Source organism: Carlito syrichta, unplaced genomic scaffold (assembly GCF_000164805.1).
Source record: "Carlito syrichta isolate Samal-C Ts95f unplaced genomic scaffold, Tarsius_syrichta-2.0.1 Scaffold288181, whole genome shotgun sequence".
Classification (NCBI taxonomy): Eukaryota; Metazoa; Chordata; class Mammalia; order Primates; family Tarsiidae; genus Carlito; species Carlito syrichta.
In genome coordinates, this window is record NW_007232277.1 from 88,233 (window position 1) to 103,415 (window position 15,183).

Here is a 15,183-nt window from a genome sequence, read left to right on the forward strand (position 1 = left end):
CTGCCCTCCAGTCTGGGCGACAGAGTGAGACACCAACTCAAAAAAAAAAAAAAGACAGAATTGAAAGCAGGAACTCAAACAGATGTTTGTACACCCATGCTCAAAGCAGCATTATACACAATACTTAAAATGTGGAAACAACTCAAGTGTCCATAAACAAATGGTTAGATAAATAAGAAGTGACATATACATGCAAAGGAATATTATTCAGCCATAGAAAAGAATGAAGCTCTGACACATGCTACAGCTTGGATGAACCTTGAGACCATGATGCTCAGTGAAAGAAACCAGTTACTGGATCATATAGTTTATCTAAATAACTTACAGCATAGTTGGTTTAAATGAAAATAAAAATAGTGTGATGCTTGTACATTAAAAAAATGAAAAGAAACCAGTCACAACTGGACACACACTGCACGATTACACTTCTAGGAGATACCCAGAGTAGGCAAACTCCTGATGACAGAAAACAGACTGGAGGTTACCAGGGGCTTGGAGGGGAGGGTGAAATGGGGAGTTATTGCTTAATGGCAAGAGAGTGTCTGTTCACTGTAATGAAAAAGTTTTGGAAATAGTGGTGATGGTTGCACAACAATGTGAATGTACATAATGCCTCTGAATTGTACATTTTGAAATGGTCAAAACAGTAAATTGTATGTTATATATATATTTACAATTTTTAAAAATGGGCCAGGTGTGGCAGATCATGCCTATAATCCCAGCACTTTAGGAAGCCAAGGTGGGAGGATTGGTTGAGGACAGGAGTTTGAGTCCAGCCTAGGCAGCATAGCAAGAACTACAAAAAAAATTTAAAAAGTAACTGGGTGTGGTGGCACACACCTGTAGTCCCAGCTACTCAGGAGGCTGAGGCAAAAGGCTCACCTGAACCCAGAAGGTTGAGGCTGCGGTGAGCTGTAATCATGCCATTGTACTCCAGCCTGGACAAGAGTGAGACCCTGTCTCAAAAAAGAAGCCGGCCTCAGTGGCTCAGCCTGTAATCCCAGCACTTTGGGAGGACAAGACAAGTGAATTGCCTGAGCCGCGGGTTCGAGACCAGCCCGGGGAACTTGGCGAGATCTCGTCTCTACAATAAAATAAAAAATTACCTGGGCATGGTAGCATGCGCCTGTAGTTCTGGCTACTTGGAAGGCTGAGGCAGAAGGATCGTCGGAGCCCAGCAGGTTGATGCTGGGGTGGTCAAGAGCATGCCACTGCACTCCGGCCTGGGCGACAGACGGAGACTCCAACTCAAAAAAATTTAAAAAAAGAATACTGTACTATACCAAAGCCACTGAATTGTACACTTTACCTGGGTAGATTGTATGATTTGTAAATTATATCTCATTAAAAGTGATTAAAAGAAAGAGGGGGCCACAGCTCCACATGCAGCCCCTACAAGAGGGCCCCTAAGAAGGGGCTTGATTCTGGGAGTTGCTAGGTGGCCTGATGAGCCTAGCAAGGGTGGGGTGGGGAGTGGAGGGAGGTGAGGGAGGGGCACTGCTTCCTGTATCCCAACCCCCAGCGCTCCTGCTGCGTCTGCCTGCGTGGCTCTGGGCTGGTTCTGTGCCTAGCACAGCCTCCCCTCGGAAGCCAATTTTCTGCACAGTGAAAATGTTTTTTCTGTGCCCACTTCAGCAGATGGCCCCCCACCTTGGCCTGAATCGGGAAGCACAGAAATCAAACAGGGGACAGACGGCTTCCTTGGCAAAGTCTTACAGGCATGCAAGCAAGTGAGCTTGCACCGCCGCACCCACCACCTCCCCTGCCTCTCGCCCTCATTGATTCTATGAGCCTGAGCTGGCCCAGGTGCCCCAGCCAGACCCCCAAGGACCCTCTCTTCTGTCCATAGCCCACCGACTGGATGGATGCTCAGAGATTTTTCCCAGATGAGAAGATGATCGCGTGAGCCTCCAAGACCCGGGCTGTGACCCTCCATCTCCTGCGCCCCCTCTTCTCAGTCTGTCCACTCCACTCTGACCAACAGGGAGAACGCTGAAGGGATCATGGTAGTGGGCTCAGCTCCTGACCGACATGGCAACCCTGCCCTGAGCACCTGTCCGCACCCGCATTTACAAGGTAGCTGGGAAACTTCTGGGGAGAAAGCCTGACCTGGCCCAGCACTGGCATTCGGACATAGTAACTCACCTGTGCTCAGAAGGGCAGGGGTCTGGCCTGAGAGTTTGAAGAAAGACAACAGAGACCCAAAGGAGACAGTCACCATTATGAAAAAGTCTGGAGGAGGTAGATTTCATGGCCGGGCAAGGGCATGTGACAGGGGCCAGAGTTCCTGTCAGCAGGTTGGGGGGCCTGGGAGTAGGGAGGGTGAGGTGGCTTCTGAAGAGGGACACAATTTGTTCTTACTGGTTGAGGAGGCCAGGCCTTAGGTCCCAGGGAGAGCTCAAAGAGGCCACAGAGACCATCTGTTCTAACCCTGTGGGTAAGGGGAGACTGAGGCCCAGAAGATCACAGCCCACCTTCCAAGTAACCAACTCAGTCTTGGAAAATGTAAGTGTCCTTTCTGGAGGAACCAAGAGACAAAATGATTTTCAGGTTTTAAGAATTAAACTGTTAGAAACATTTATTTGAACATCCAATACAACCAATGAGTTCAGAGGAAGTTTGAGGCATTTCCAGGGAGCAAACCAGGCTGGCCTAGACCTTGGCCATCCAGGAGAGAAGAGATATGCCATGGGGTGGGTGTCTCAGAAAGCTGAGGCTACAGGGACTTACCTGTGCACGAGGCATGGGTGTGTGAGCAGTTAACTCCTCAAAGGCCAACGAGAGAGGGGCTTTCTGGGGACCAGCCTACACCCTGGCCCCCTTAAAGGCCGTGGACACAGGTAGAGAGCAGACCAGGACTCCTTCAACTGGGCTGCTCCTGCCCATGGGCCATCCACACGCCCTGCTTCCTGGAGCACCAGAAAGGACGGGGACAGAGGACGGATCTGACGCAGAGGAGGAGGCAAATGCTCAGGACAGCAGAAGATAAAATGCAGGGCTTCCAAGAGCTCTTGTTTTGGGCTACTTCAGGCCACATCCCCAGACGCCCCAGGGCTTGGTCTTGCCTCCTCTGCTGCCCCTGAGGGGGACTTGGTGAGAAATTTGACAAGTCCTGGAGCGGGTCAGCAGGTGGTGAAGGAGAGACCCGAAGACAGGTCCCTGTGGTCCTGCGTGGGACTGGGGGAAGCAGCCTTCAGGAATTGGCTGGGAGCGGAGAAGGGGCCTCTGAGGCTGTCTGAGCTGCCTGACATGGACCAGATTGTCCAGCAGACACTGGAGCCCAGGGGCTACAGCCAGGGTGTCCCATGTCCCAGCCTCAGGAAAACGCCCTAAATGTGGGCAATATCTAGCAGCTCCTCTTGTGTCTTTGGCATCCTGGGAGGGAATGTCCATGTGGGCAGTGAGGGACAGTGTCCAGCCCTCCCAGTGCTGACACCCTCACAAGAGGAACCCGAAGGAGGGGTCTTGGTATGGTAGAAAGTGGAGGGGAAGCCAGACATGGTGGCTCATGCCTGTAATCACAGCACTTTGGAAGGTCAAGGCCAGAAGATTGCCTGAACCCAGGAGTTCAAGACCAGCTTGGGCAACATGGTAAAACCTCATCTCTATAAAAAATTTAAAAATGAGCCAGGCAGCCAGGCTCAGTGGCTCAGCCTGTAATCCCGCGCCTTTGGGAGGCTGAGGTGAGTGGATTGCCTGAGCCCGCGGGTTCGAGACCCGCCTGGGCAGCGAGACCTCATCTCTACAATAAATCAAAAAATCAGCCGGGCGTGGTAGCGCATGCCTGTAATTCCGGCTACTCGGAAGGCTGAAGTGGAAGGATCACCAGAGCCCAGCAGGTCGAGGCTGCGGTGGCCGGGAGTGGCCACTGCACTCCAGTCTGGGCGACCGAGTGAGACTCCAACTCAAAAAAAAAAAAAAAAAAAGTAAGAAGAAAGGGGAGGGGACCACTGCCACTTGTACCTGTTCATGCTGGTCCCTGTGCGTACACTTCCTCATCCTATTTCCCAGCCCTGCAAGGTACTACCAGCCCGTGTTGCAGGTAAGGACGCCATTGTTTCACCAAACCAGGTAAGAGCACTGAGCTGGGAGTCAGAAATCCTGGATTCAGATTCCAGCCTTGGCAGTCTCAAGCTGTGCAGCTTTGAACAAGCCGCACAGCCTCTCTGGGGCCTCAAGCCCTTCATCTGAAAAGTGGGGGGAGTCACTGCACTAGATGCCTCTCAAGGCTCTTCCAGCCCAGACCTCCTCTAGATCTCAGATGTAGTGTCTTCTCTCCCTGAGGACAGAGCTAGGAGTAGTCATGTCAGACAGGTTGTCCCTTGCCCAGTGCTCTTGGACGAGGTTGGCTAAGCGGGGGCAGGGATCGTGAAAACTCAGGGGGACATGGTGACTGTCTTCATGTGTATAGACAGATGAGGGGAACTTGCAGCTCCATGCAAGGAATTGAGCACAATATGGAAGAATATAACAGAAAATTTGCTGACAGAGCTCTCTGAAAATGGACAGGCCCTCTCTCTGGGGTAATGAGTTCCTTATCACCAGAAGCACGCAAACCAAGAACAGTTTCAGGCATCCAGCAGACTGCTGTGGTCAGTGACTTCCAAGACACCTGCAGGCTTTGAAATCCTAAGTCTTTGTCCCTCTGTCCAGACTCCCAGCTAAGACCTACTCAGGTCCAAGGCCTGGTATCTTCCTTCTGAGCTGCTGCTCTTAGCTCCACGGCCCCCTGAAGTCATCCATTGATGAGCCAGGATCAGGTGTAAGGAGTATGAAAAGTAATTTGTTTCTAATAATAGTTAAAACATCCAAGTGTTTTGAATGAGCTCCTACTTAGAAATTAGAGGTGTAAATGTGATATTATAGACATAACTGCACAGTCTTGAGTGGGAGGCACAAGATAGTGGCGGCTGGAGCCGCTATTGTCAGGCCCAACCCTGGGCCCAGGCATGAATGTGTACCTGTGGGGGAAGCACTGCCCCCAGGACAGCTGTGGAGAAAACAGGCCAGTGGCCTCCAGCATCTCTTGCAGGGCAACAGGGGGGTGACCTGCTGACCTTGCTAAGGCCAAACTTGCCTCCACACCATCCACACCGCCCTGGGCAGTGAGTGGCTCACTCACACCCCCACCAATGCCCAGCTCTAGAGTTCCAGTCAGGGAACACCAGCACGTTGGGCTGGAAACCCCGGGCAAAGCCAACAAGACACCAGAGTGACCAGTCCTTTCTGCTAACCCAGTGTGTGAGGTGGGGGGTAGTGCCAACCAAGCCACCAGGTGGGCTATTTTAGCTCCATGTCCCCTGACTTCAGGTCATGAGTGAAACCTCGAGAGCCATCTGGTTCAGTGACTCCCCACCATTTTTCAGATGGGGCTTGAGGCCCAGAGAGGCTATGTGACTTGTTCAAGGGATCATTCATACCAGGGCACTTGGATCCTGGTCATGTTGTCCCTTGGAGGGGAACAGCTTGCAAAGTCTATATACATCCAAAGTTAAGCTGGGTCCACAAGGAGACAGGGAAGTGAATTCTTTTCAAGGCTCAGGGTTCCTGTGGTCGTCCACCCCCTTAGTTATCTGGATAGGGGTCCCCCTCAGACCCCAGTGCAGGGAAGGGGCCCAGGGACTCCAGAAGAGGAATAGCATCCAGACATCGGCTTAGAACCCATTGGCAGGATATGGCAAAGAACAGCCAGGATTGTTTAGGAATAACAAGCCCAGACCATTGAGACCTGTGCCCAGCTGTGGACCATGCATCTGTCTCAGAGGGGGCGGGGCTGTGGGGAAGGGAGGAAGAGGGAGTCGCTCTGCACCATGGCCCAGCATGGCCTCTCTCTGCCTCAATGTCAGCCGCCCCTGTGAAATGGGAACCCTCTACCCAATGTCCCAGTGTCACCAGACAGTTGTGGGGTTGTTGAGAGTCACAGTGCAATGCAAACTCAGAGCACATGTCCTTTGCAGGTGAGGGTCACCTGGGCCCAGCAGGGGAAGAAGAGTGAGCCAGGTGTGGTTGGGCAGGTTGAGATGGCATTGGCAAGCTTCCGAAAAGAAGAGACATTCCAAGGAGGCCACAGTCTTTCTTCACTCTTTACTGTGTAAAAATAAACTCAACAATTCATGTCATTTCAGCAAGAAAAAGAAAAGAAAAAAAAAAAGCAAGAATACCAGTAGAAATAGTGCATTTCCAGAATTGCTGATGGGAGGTGGCAGGTCCCATGATTTTGACCCATTTGATACCCAAAAGGCTGCAGATCATATGAAAAATGTACAGCTTTGGTTAGCAAATAATGAAAAAGTAAGATACATCGATTCTCTTTCATATTATACAGTATATACATTATAACAATATCAACCTTAGGGGGTTTGCTTTTTTTTTTTTTTTTTTGGCAAATAAGACAAAATTGGGACTCTAAGTATTGGGCTTTTTTTCTCCTCAATGACTTGTTCCCCTTCAACAAATTGCACATAAGTCCACTGTGCACAGAAAGCGATACATTTCCCATTGTTAGTTGAAGAAATTTACACATTGTGTTTAAGAGATGAAACCACGACTTCTCAAGCCACATTTTGGTTGCCATAAGATTCCAAAGGATTCTATCCTCTTAATGTTAAAAATATGTAACCCAAGTTTCTTTTATCGAAGATGGAACTGATATTCAAATTCTCAACTGGTTCCACTTACTAAGTCAGCTCCAACACAAAGGGTCTGCCATAAATGGCCAGTTTCACTTCCCGCTCCCCAACACGCTTTGGAGAACAGGTGGTCCCCTCTTTAAAGCTCATCGGAATGACTGTGAACCTCAGGCCAGCCTCTCCTCACCCCTCACTGCCCACAAGACACCCCCTTGGTCTCAGGTCCCAGGGCTGGTGACAAAGTGATCTTTGCAGTCTTAGAAAATAAACTGGGAATCTACAAAAGGAAAAGAAAGCATACAAAATGTATCTCTTTCTTCCAAAATACATGCTTTCAGTCCTACGTTTTGGTGGAGCCTGAAAGTATTTTCAAGGGAGATATAGGTTGAGTTAATTTATAGGTTTGTCCTTTTCTTTCATAAAAATACTCTTGTTTGGTAATAAACTTTTTCTTCTACAGTAAGAGAAATAATACTGTGTTATCAAAAGCAAGAAGGCTTACGATTCAAGTGGGATCGGAGCCCCTGAGGGCCCGGAGAGCCTCAGTCAGCAGCTCTCCCAGCTCGGACACCCAGAGAGCTGTCGGACACCAGCTCAGCAAAAGCAAACACTGTCTCCACAGTGCTTTTTATCTTCTTGTTTTATAAAATGGCTTACCTGAGAGAGGCATGTATTATTCAGTGCAAGAGGGAACATCAATCAGATTTAGGAGTAGATGGGAACTATGTGGATTAGATTTGCGGCTGTGTCATTGACCTTTCTTGGGGCCAGCAAAGTGCCAAGTGTCAACACAGTGTCGGAGTCGAGGGGCTTGGCTCAGACCCCAGTGAGGGGTGGGAGGGAGCGAAAGGCCTGCGTGGGCCCTGGCACCGTGGGTGGGTCAGTGGAGAGGCGAAGATGGGAGGCTGCAGGGACAGAGGCATAAGCACTGGGGTGTGCTCTGCCCCTCGAGACAGGGCAGAGGATGGCTCGTGGTCCTGAACGGACAGCTCCCACCTGGCCCAGGGGGGCAGAAGGTGGCCTGTGTCCAGTAGATAGGTGTGGGCGGGGCTGGCAGGGGCACCCAGCACAACCCGCCCCGGGCCTCGCCTGCACAGCGGCTGCAAGATGGCTGGAGGGAGGGCGGGGCTAGATCTGGTCTAGAAGGTGATTTCAAGCTCTCTCGCTGGCTCCCAGCTAGGGGACTGTTCAGGCTTGTTCCCAACCTACACATTAGAAATGCTTCTTGGTGCGTTTGGGGAGGGGGAGGGGGAGAGGGAAACTGAGCTCTCTCTTGACCTCCTCCAACACCCTTGGCTTGCTTACCCAGTCGTTTTCGGTAGCTACATGGGTGGTCACAACACCGGGTGGCACTCAGCACACAACACAGAACCGGAGCAGTCCATGCAGGCAAGGGAACACACATGGGGCCCAGGGAGCAAGGGACATGCCACCCCGAGGAACATGCAAACAGAGAAGATCCCTGCAGACCCAAGGATGCCACGACCCGACGGGCGCTGATGAAGCACAATGATCGAAGAAAAAGCCACTGTTGAACAACAACGCTCAGCACCGCGCCTGAGCTGCACCCTCTTTGCAAGAGTGATGCATTGCAGAACGGCGGCTGGGTACCGTGCAGACACCCACGAGAACACTGACACAGAGACACCGACACAGACACACACAGATGCACTAGGTTTTCGACACGATGGGGACCTGCGTTTAAGGGGACAGGTGGCCCTGGAAGGAACAGAAGACAAAAACACCTGCTCCTCCTGAAGAAATGTCTGCAGCTGCACATGAGCCAGGCAGTGCAGTAGAATTTCTAGAAAGACTTGTCAGCCTTTTGCTAATTAGACTCCTGGAGACAGAGTCCAGGGTGCCCTCAGGGCGTGCGACCACCAGATGATACAACAAAGCAGGGAGCTCACCCTACCCTGGTCATGAGCCTTCAGGGTGGTCTCTCCTCTCCCACCCAGTACATACACACACACACACACACACACACACACACACACACACACACACTTCTCTCCTCCTTGGGAAGACTAGAAAGAAATGTCCGTGATGCTTTTTATGGGGAAGAAAAAAGGCAAAGGCTGTGGACACTAGTCAGGTCTCAGTGTCACCAGTTGGTGACAGGCTGGGGGTGGCAGGCCTTGAGCCCTGGGAGATGGGGGAGTTGGGTTTCAGGTCCCCACCCTGGCCAGGCCTGTAATGTAAGAGGTCTCCGCAGTCCCTGCCCCTTGGAGGGGTCTGAACCAGATCATCCGGACCTGGACGTGCTGGGGGAATATAGCTGTCAAAAGTCCCACCGAGATGACCTTCTCATCGCTGGTTGGGTTCAAGTCTCAGTGGCCCTCTGTGGCTGGGTCAGAATGTGGGTTTCCTTATCTAAAGGTCCTCTCTTGAGGCCTCTGATCTCCCACCACCAGAAGCAAACAGGGAGAGGCTTCCTAGGTCATGGGTGGCACACTCCTCTCTCAGGGTCACCTGGGCTCAAGCAGCACAACACTGGAGGCTGAAAGGGAGGAACAGCTCCCAGCCTTGAAGGATACAAGGAGGCAGAAAGGTTGAGGAGCAGAGACAGCTGACCTGGGCATGCAGGCCAGCTTCCCAAGCTCAGGGCTGCCCTCAGCTGCAAAGAGAAGTGTAGGTCAGGCCCTGGTGGAGGGCAGAGGGCAAGGGGAGAGAACTGGCCCACTTCAGCCGCCCTCTCCCTTCCACAGGAGAGCATGTGGTAACATGCCAGGATGGTCAGCCTTCAACCTTCAGAGAGAATTCGCTTCTAATATATAATAAAAATGCTCTGTGGAGAGTTTCCGCCCCCCCGCCCTTAAACAAACCACTAAAAGACATTGATTGTATGGAGAGATAGGTCGCTCTGAAAAAAGGCTCGCAAACAAAGACAGATGCGTGTGCTGAAGAAGGTACACCAGCCCAAGGCACGCACGCAGCTCACAAAGTTGGCAGACACAGATTTTCCACCCATCGTGAGATTTCCCAAAGCCACAGAGAAGGAAGGAAATGAGAAACCTCCTTCTAAAAGAAAAAGCCTCCCCCCAGCCACACACACACACACACACACACACACACACACACACACACGCACACGCGCGCACACACAGACACACACATAGACGCGCACACACAAATCCTCTCACCTACTTCTGCACTGTTCAAAACGTCGCAGTCGCCTGCTTTAGCTGTGAAAAGGCGTGCCCAAGGGAGAGTCCAGGACTCCTACAGAGAGGTGGGCTTTCCTCAGGGGCAGATGGGAGCTGGGGCTGCTTCTTGTGCACGAGGAGGACAAAACCAGGCTGTGTGCGTGTGCGTGTGCGTGTGCGTGTGCAGGGGCGATGGCCTCGGTTCATTCCTGGGGAAAGGGGAGAGAAGAGACGGACGCATCATCGCCGCACAAGCAGGGGAGGCGGGCACGGGCAGGGGCTCGCCTTGGCCTGCAGCTCTCAGTTGATCTGGCGACAGGCCTCGAATGTCCACTTGGTGGCTCCGCCGAAGATCTCGATATGGGACTCAGACCAGGCAATGACGTTGCCAGAGAGGGCCTTGGTGCTGCAGGTGGCCAGGTTGTACACCTCTCCGGGGGTCAGCTTGCGATCCCAGATGTTGAAATGGGCTAGCTCGCCCACAAACGCTTGGGTGGCATCAAACCCACCGCCCAGAGTGTCCTTCAGAAAAAAGCAGAGGATGAGGGTGGAGGGGGTCGTTGGGGTGATCTGGGAGCCCAGCTGGGGGAGGGAGTATAGGAGGGAGTATGGGTGTCTCTGCGCCTCCCCCATCAGGGGTTCTTGCATCCACTTCTGGGTACCATGTTGTCTCCCTGTCTTTGCCCCTCTAGCGCTGTACCCTTCCCTCCCCCAAGGGAGTCCAGGAAGACGTATAATGCCAACCACCATGGCTTGAGATGCGGATCTTCTCCTGGGGCACCTGGACTCTGCCCCTCCTGCAGCCAGTCCCTTGGCCAGTGAGTAAGGGACCAGCAGACACCATGGCCAACCAGAGGAGCAGGGTCTAGGGGCCCCTACAGACACCACTCGCTGCCAGCTGCAGCTGTCCAACAGGAACCAAGGCCCACAATCTCCATCCCTTCATCTCCCTCCCAGGTGCCCAGTGGGAGACAAACCACTTCACAGGAGCTAAATTATTCATCTCTAAGAGCAGAATTGGCCTTCCCATGCCAAAAAAAAAAAAAAAAAAAAAAAAAAGTATAGCTGCAGTTATTGAGAGAATTGAAACCCAAGCTCACTCCAGCTTAAGTTTCCTGAATAAGCCCATCCAGATCAGAGTTTTTGCCCAAAGTGCTGCATAACTCGCTCCCTGGGTTACTTCTCAGGGGAGACCACTGCCATCTCTGATTCCTCTCCCAGCCCCTCCATCTCTCCCTCCCCCACCGTGGCCGGCACCAGTACCTGCTCCTGACCCAGCACCAGCACACCCTGTGGCTTGATGGGGTGGTAGGGCGCCAGATTCTCTCCATTGCCACCCTGGGTGCCATCCTGGTAGGCTTCCCAGACCCCGTCCCGGGTGGTCCAGGTGATGCAGATGTGGTGCCATTTGCCATCGTTGATCACGAAGGGCAGCTTGGCCACCTGGGAAGAACCACACATGCTAGATCATGGATATGAGAACACAACTCAGAATCCACGAATTGTGAGTTCAATTGCCTTTCCTAGTTCTGCTTTTAAGAGAAGTATCAAGAACCATTACTGAATTCTCATGGCACCCGCCCCTCCAGACCTCAGCATCAGTCTGCCCCATTCATGGGTGGCTCAAAGAATCATGCAAGAAATGTAATGATTTGTCAAGGGGGACCCCTGAGGTCAACCTGGGTATACCATCTCCTCACCTACTCTCACCTACTCTCTGTCCTCCCTCTTAGTCTACAAAGCAAACCCTTGGATGGAAAGAGCCATCCCTAGCATCTGAGGTCACTGCTGCTCCCCTGCCTCCCTGTGACACCTGTGTGGCCTCCTTGCCAGCCCCTCCTCTCTTCCGACATGCCATCTCAAGCTGTTAGATCCTCTGGTTCTGCAACACAGCAAGCCTTTGTGGAGGATCTGTGAGGTGCCACAGGGGAGATGGCACGGTGCCTTCTAAAGCTCAGATCGTCCTCTGACCTGGAATTTCACTCTACCACTCCAGGCAGGAAAGACAGGCTGGTACAGCGAGGGAAAGAGCCCTCACCCCCTTTCCACATGGGAAATGGGGCCCAGCACCATGGACAAGGGCTTGGGATCCACTTCCCAGGCCAGGTTTTAGCCATTTACTACCACCGCTGGCATGGAGACGTGGGAGGCTGAAAGGTGGCAGCTAATTCTACAGCGAACAAGGGCCAAGATGGAGAGGCATTCACGAGAAGGAAAAGGGCTGCCCCATGGTACCTGCTCCCAAGAGGTCGTGTAGACCTGGCCTCCTCCCAAGAGTTGGGGGACTAAGTGGGAGAGACTTCAATTCAGGAAAAATCTCTGGGGCACTTTTACCACCCTAGAGCACCTTTGAGGTTCCAGCTACGGAGGATCAAAGCCTGTTCTGAGGCCAGCTGGTAGAGGAGGAGTCAGAATCACACAGGTAGGATGGTCCAGAGAGGCCCCATGGCTGGCTCTCTGCCATCTCCCACCCCCATCCCAGGAGGCCTCTGTCAGGAAAGGTCCGGTTGCCCCTTTCTCTGAGTACGGATGGGGGTACCCCTCCCAAATCTCCTGGTCTTCACACTCCTCCTGCAGGCCCACCTGACAAACCTTTTCCTGGGGCCCCCGCAGCACCCGGGGCCCACCAGAGCCCCACCCAGCACACAGCATGACCTGGGGCCCCAGGGACCTCACCCTGCTGTCCTGCAAACCTGAGTGGGGTGGGGTGGGGGTTCTACCTTGTCATTGATGAGGATCTCCATGGGGTTGTTGCCCCACTCGATAAGGACCAGTTCATTGGCCTGGCCAGGCACGGCATAGGAGAAGGGTGTGCCCACACCCGGCGCCGCACTAGACTTGAGCCACATGCAAACGGTGAAGGCATACATCTCAGGCAGGCTCTTCTTCACCTTGGCATACATGTAGTTGGTCCGCAGTGGGAACGTGAGTTGGAACTTGTCTCCAGGGCGGTTGTCTTTCTGACCTGTGGAGGACAGGACACAGTCCTGACATCTGCACCTCGACGGAGTGCTTATGGGTGTCTGAGTCATGTTTGGTGTCCACCAAGCCCTGTGATGCAGACACAGACCAGCAGGTTCCAGCCTCTGTTCTGTAGACGCAGAAGGGGTGGGTTCCCAGGTCAAGTACTTTGCTCAGGGCACAGGGCCAGCCAGGGAAAGAGCTGTGAAAGAGCTGACCCAAGGTCTCTGTACTTGGGTCTGGCCGGGCTCTCACTCCCACATGGTGCTGTCCCTGGGGAGGTGGGGGTGGAGGTTCAGCACATGGTGGACTGTGAGCATCTGCACCTGAGCTGCGTGGTGGGCGTGGGTAGGGAATGGGGACAGTCGTCAAGTCAGTGTACACTCTGACAACTGACGCAGAATGTATGGCTACAAAGGAAGGAGGAACCAGGCTAGCTCCCCTCAGAGAAGCCCCCTCGGGGGCCGGCCTGATTCTGGGATTGCTCATTCTAGATTCCCGCTGGAGACAACAGGACCCTGGTGCCTGCCACACTTCCCTGGAGGCGAGAACAAGCTGCAGCCTCGGATCACTCATCTGACCCACTGACTCCTCTAGAGCACTGGAACTGTTGCCAGAGTTGTCCTCTCCCCACTCAGGGCTCTTCCAAGGACTCTGCTTAGAGCCCCGCTTAGAGGGCAGGACAGCAGGGAGCAGGAAAACACTCCTGGACCCAGGGCTCCCCAAGGTGACTGCTTTGAGGATGATGCCACATTCTCAGGTGAGCTTCCTTAAAACTCAGGCTCCTGGCCTGGTAGGCTTCCCCTTATGCCCGGTCACCAGCTTCCCCTCTGCCAGCCAACGTGAACACCTAACCCCTCCGCCACCCCCCGCCCCACAGGCTAACCCTGGGCATGGTGGCAGCTGACTCCAGGCAAAACATTCCAGTCCAGCAGCGGGCACTGGTGCCAGGCCCAGAACCCAGGAACTCAGACTCCCTAGCCAGCTCCTGGGTGTGTACCCAGGGTCCTGCCAGGGAGCCCAGGAAAAAACCAGTTCCCCGGGCCAAGAATTATTTCTAGAAGGTACCCTGCTGGGGCAGCAACACACACACACACAAGGCCAAGTGCTGGGGAGCAGAGCAGTGCAGTACCCCCTTCACCCCCCCCTCCTGCAGCAGAGGGTGGGGGGAGATCCAACTCCTGGCCTCTCTCCAGGGTGTTGTTCATTCCCCCATCTCCCCTCCTTCCCCGCTCCCCTCCTCATGTGTCTCCTTCCCCTGATCTGTTTTTCAGTTACATAACACGCCTTAAGATGGCACTGTTTAAATCTGTCCGGCACATTTTGCGGTCTGAGCAGGGTCACGTGGCCCTGCTCCGCACCGGCTGCCCCCCCACCTTACAACCTCGTTTGATTTCTGCGACTTCAAGGCAGAGCTGCCGGAGCTCATCCATGCGCCCTGGGCAAGAGCCGGAGAGCCTGGCCGCTAAGTTGGCCACCAGGAAACCTCGGGGGTTCGAAAGAAGCCAAGGCTTGGGTCACTCAGGAGAGAAAACCTCAGGGTGGGGGCTCAGGGCGGAGGTGGGGAGGGCAGAGATCCTGAGAGGACACCGGGGCCCTGGGGAGCTGGGAAGAAATCAGATCAACAGTCCAGGTCCTACGGGGACCCTGAGGAGGCAGCCCCAGCCTGCACCCAGCTGTTTGCTTGGGGATAGGGACTAGCTAGAGAGAGGCTTTCTTAACCAGGGAAGATTTGGGCTGGTGACAGCTAGTGTGCAAAGTTACTGAAGATTAAACAAATCAGACTTGAAAAATCCAGCGAGAGAGAGAGAGAGAGAGAGAGAGAGAGAGAGAGAGAGAGTGTGTGTGTGTGTGCGCGCGTGTCGTGATGGGGGAGGGGCCCCCATGCAATCCCTTCCTCTGCTTCCCTGTCCCAGAGATGTCCCGAGCCCAGGGCACCCAACCCTGCCCGGAACAGCGGCTAGAAGCCCAGACCCCGGGGGGAGACGAAGGGGAGGGGAGGGGCTGCAGGGGTCGGGGAGCTCGAGGCTTCCACGCGCAGGACCCGGGACCGGGCTGTGGAGGGAGCCAGAGCCCAAGGCAGAGCCCCGCCGGCAGCAGGCGGGAGGCGCGGAACCCCCCAGCCCCATTACCTTTCTCGAGCTCGCTGATCCGCTGGTGCAGGGAAGTCAGGGCGCTCTCGATCTTGACCCTCTCCTCGGTGTCGTTCCTGGGGCCCCCCTTGCCCTCCTCCAGGGTGTTCACCCGAGACAGCACCTGCCTCTCCAGGTCATCGATCTTGCTCTGCAGCAGATCCTTGAGGCTGTTGGTCTGGCTGGAGGAATTGAGGCGACTGTACTGCTGCGGGGGTGCAAGGGCGGGGGAAAACACACCGTTACGCGAGGCGCTGGGACCGCGCCGGGAGACCCGCGGCGCTGGCCCCTCGGGGCGACTGAGGGGGCGCCCTG

General features: G+C 54.0%; 1 protein-coding gene across 1 annotated transcript; it reads right to left on the reverse strand.

Moving 5' to 3' along the window:
• Positions 1-6,065: 6,065 nt before the first annotated feature.
• On the reverse strand, positions 6,066-15,164 carry NPTX1 (neuronal pentraxin 1). The gene is made up of 4 exons (XM_008053469.2): positions 14,869-15,164; positions 12,496-12,740; positions 11,039-11,218; positions 6,066-10,297 (listed from the first exon to the last, which is right to left on the reverse strand). The coding sequence occupies exons 2-4, from the start codon at positions 12,676-12,678 to the stop codon at positions 10,076-10,078; spliced, it is 585 nt and encodes a 194-aa protein (XP_008051660.2). The 5' UTR covers positions 12,679-12,740; positions 14,869-15,164; the 3' UTR covers positions 6,066-10,075.
• Between the last annotated feature and the right edge of the window lie 19 nt (positions 15,165-15,183).

What these genes read in the sequence shown, in the direction of transcription:
- NPTX1 (XM_008053469.2), bottom strand. Translation starts at nt 12,678, where the DNA reads ATGTATGCCAAGGTGAAGAAGAGCCTGCCTGAGATGTATGCCTTCACC. An exon ending in AGATCCTCATCAATGACAAG is followed by an intron (nt 11,219 to 12,495) that starts GTAGAACCCCCA and finishes GGTTCTTCCCAG; the next exon opens with GTGGCCAAGCTGCCCTTCGT. An exon ending in TGGTGCTGGGTCAGGAGCAG is followed by an intron (nt 10,298 to 11,038) that starts GTACTGGTGCCG and finishes TTTTTTCTGAAG; the next exon opens with GACACTCTGGGCGGTGGGTT.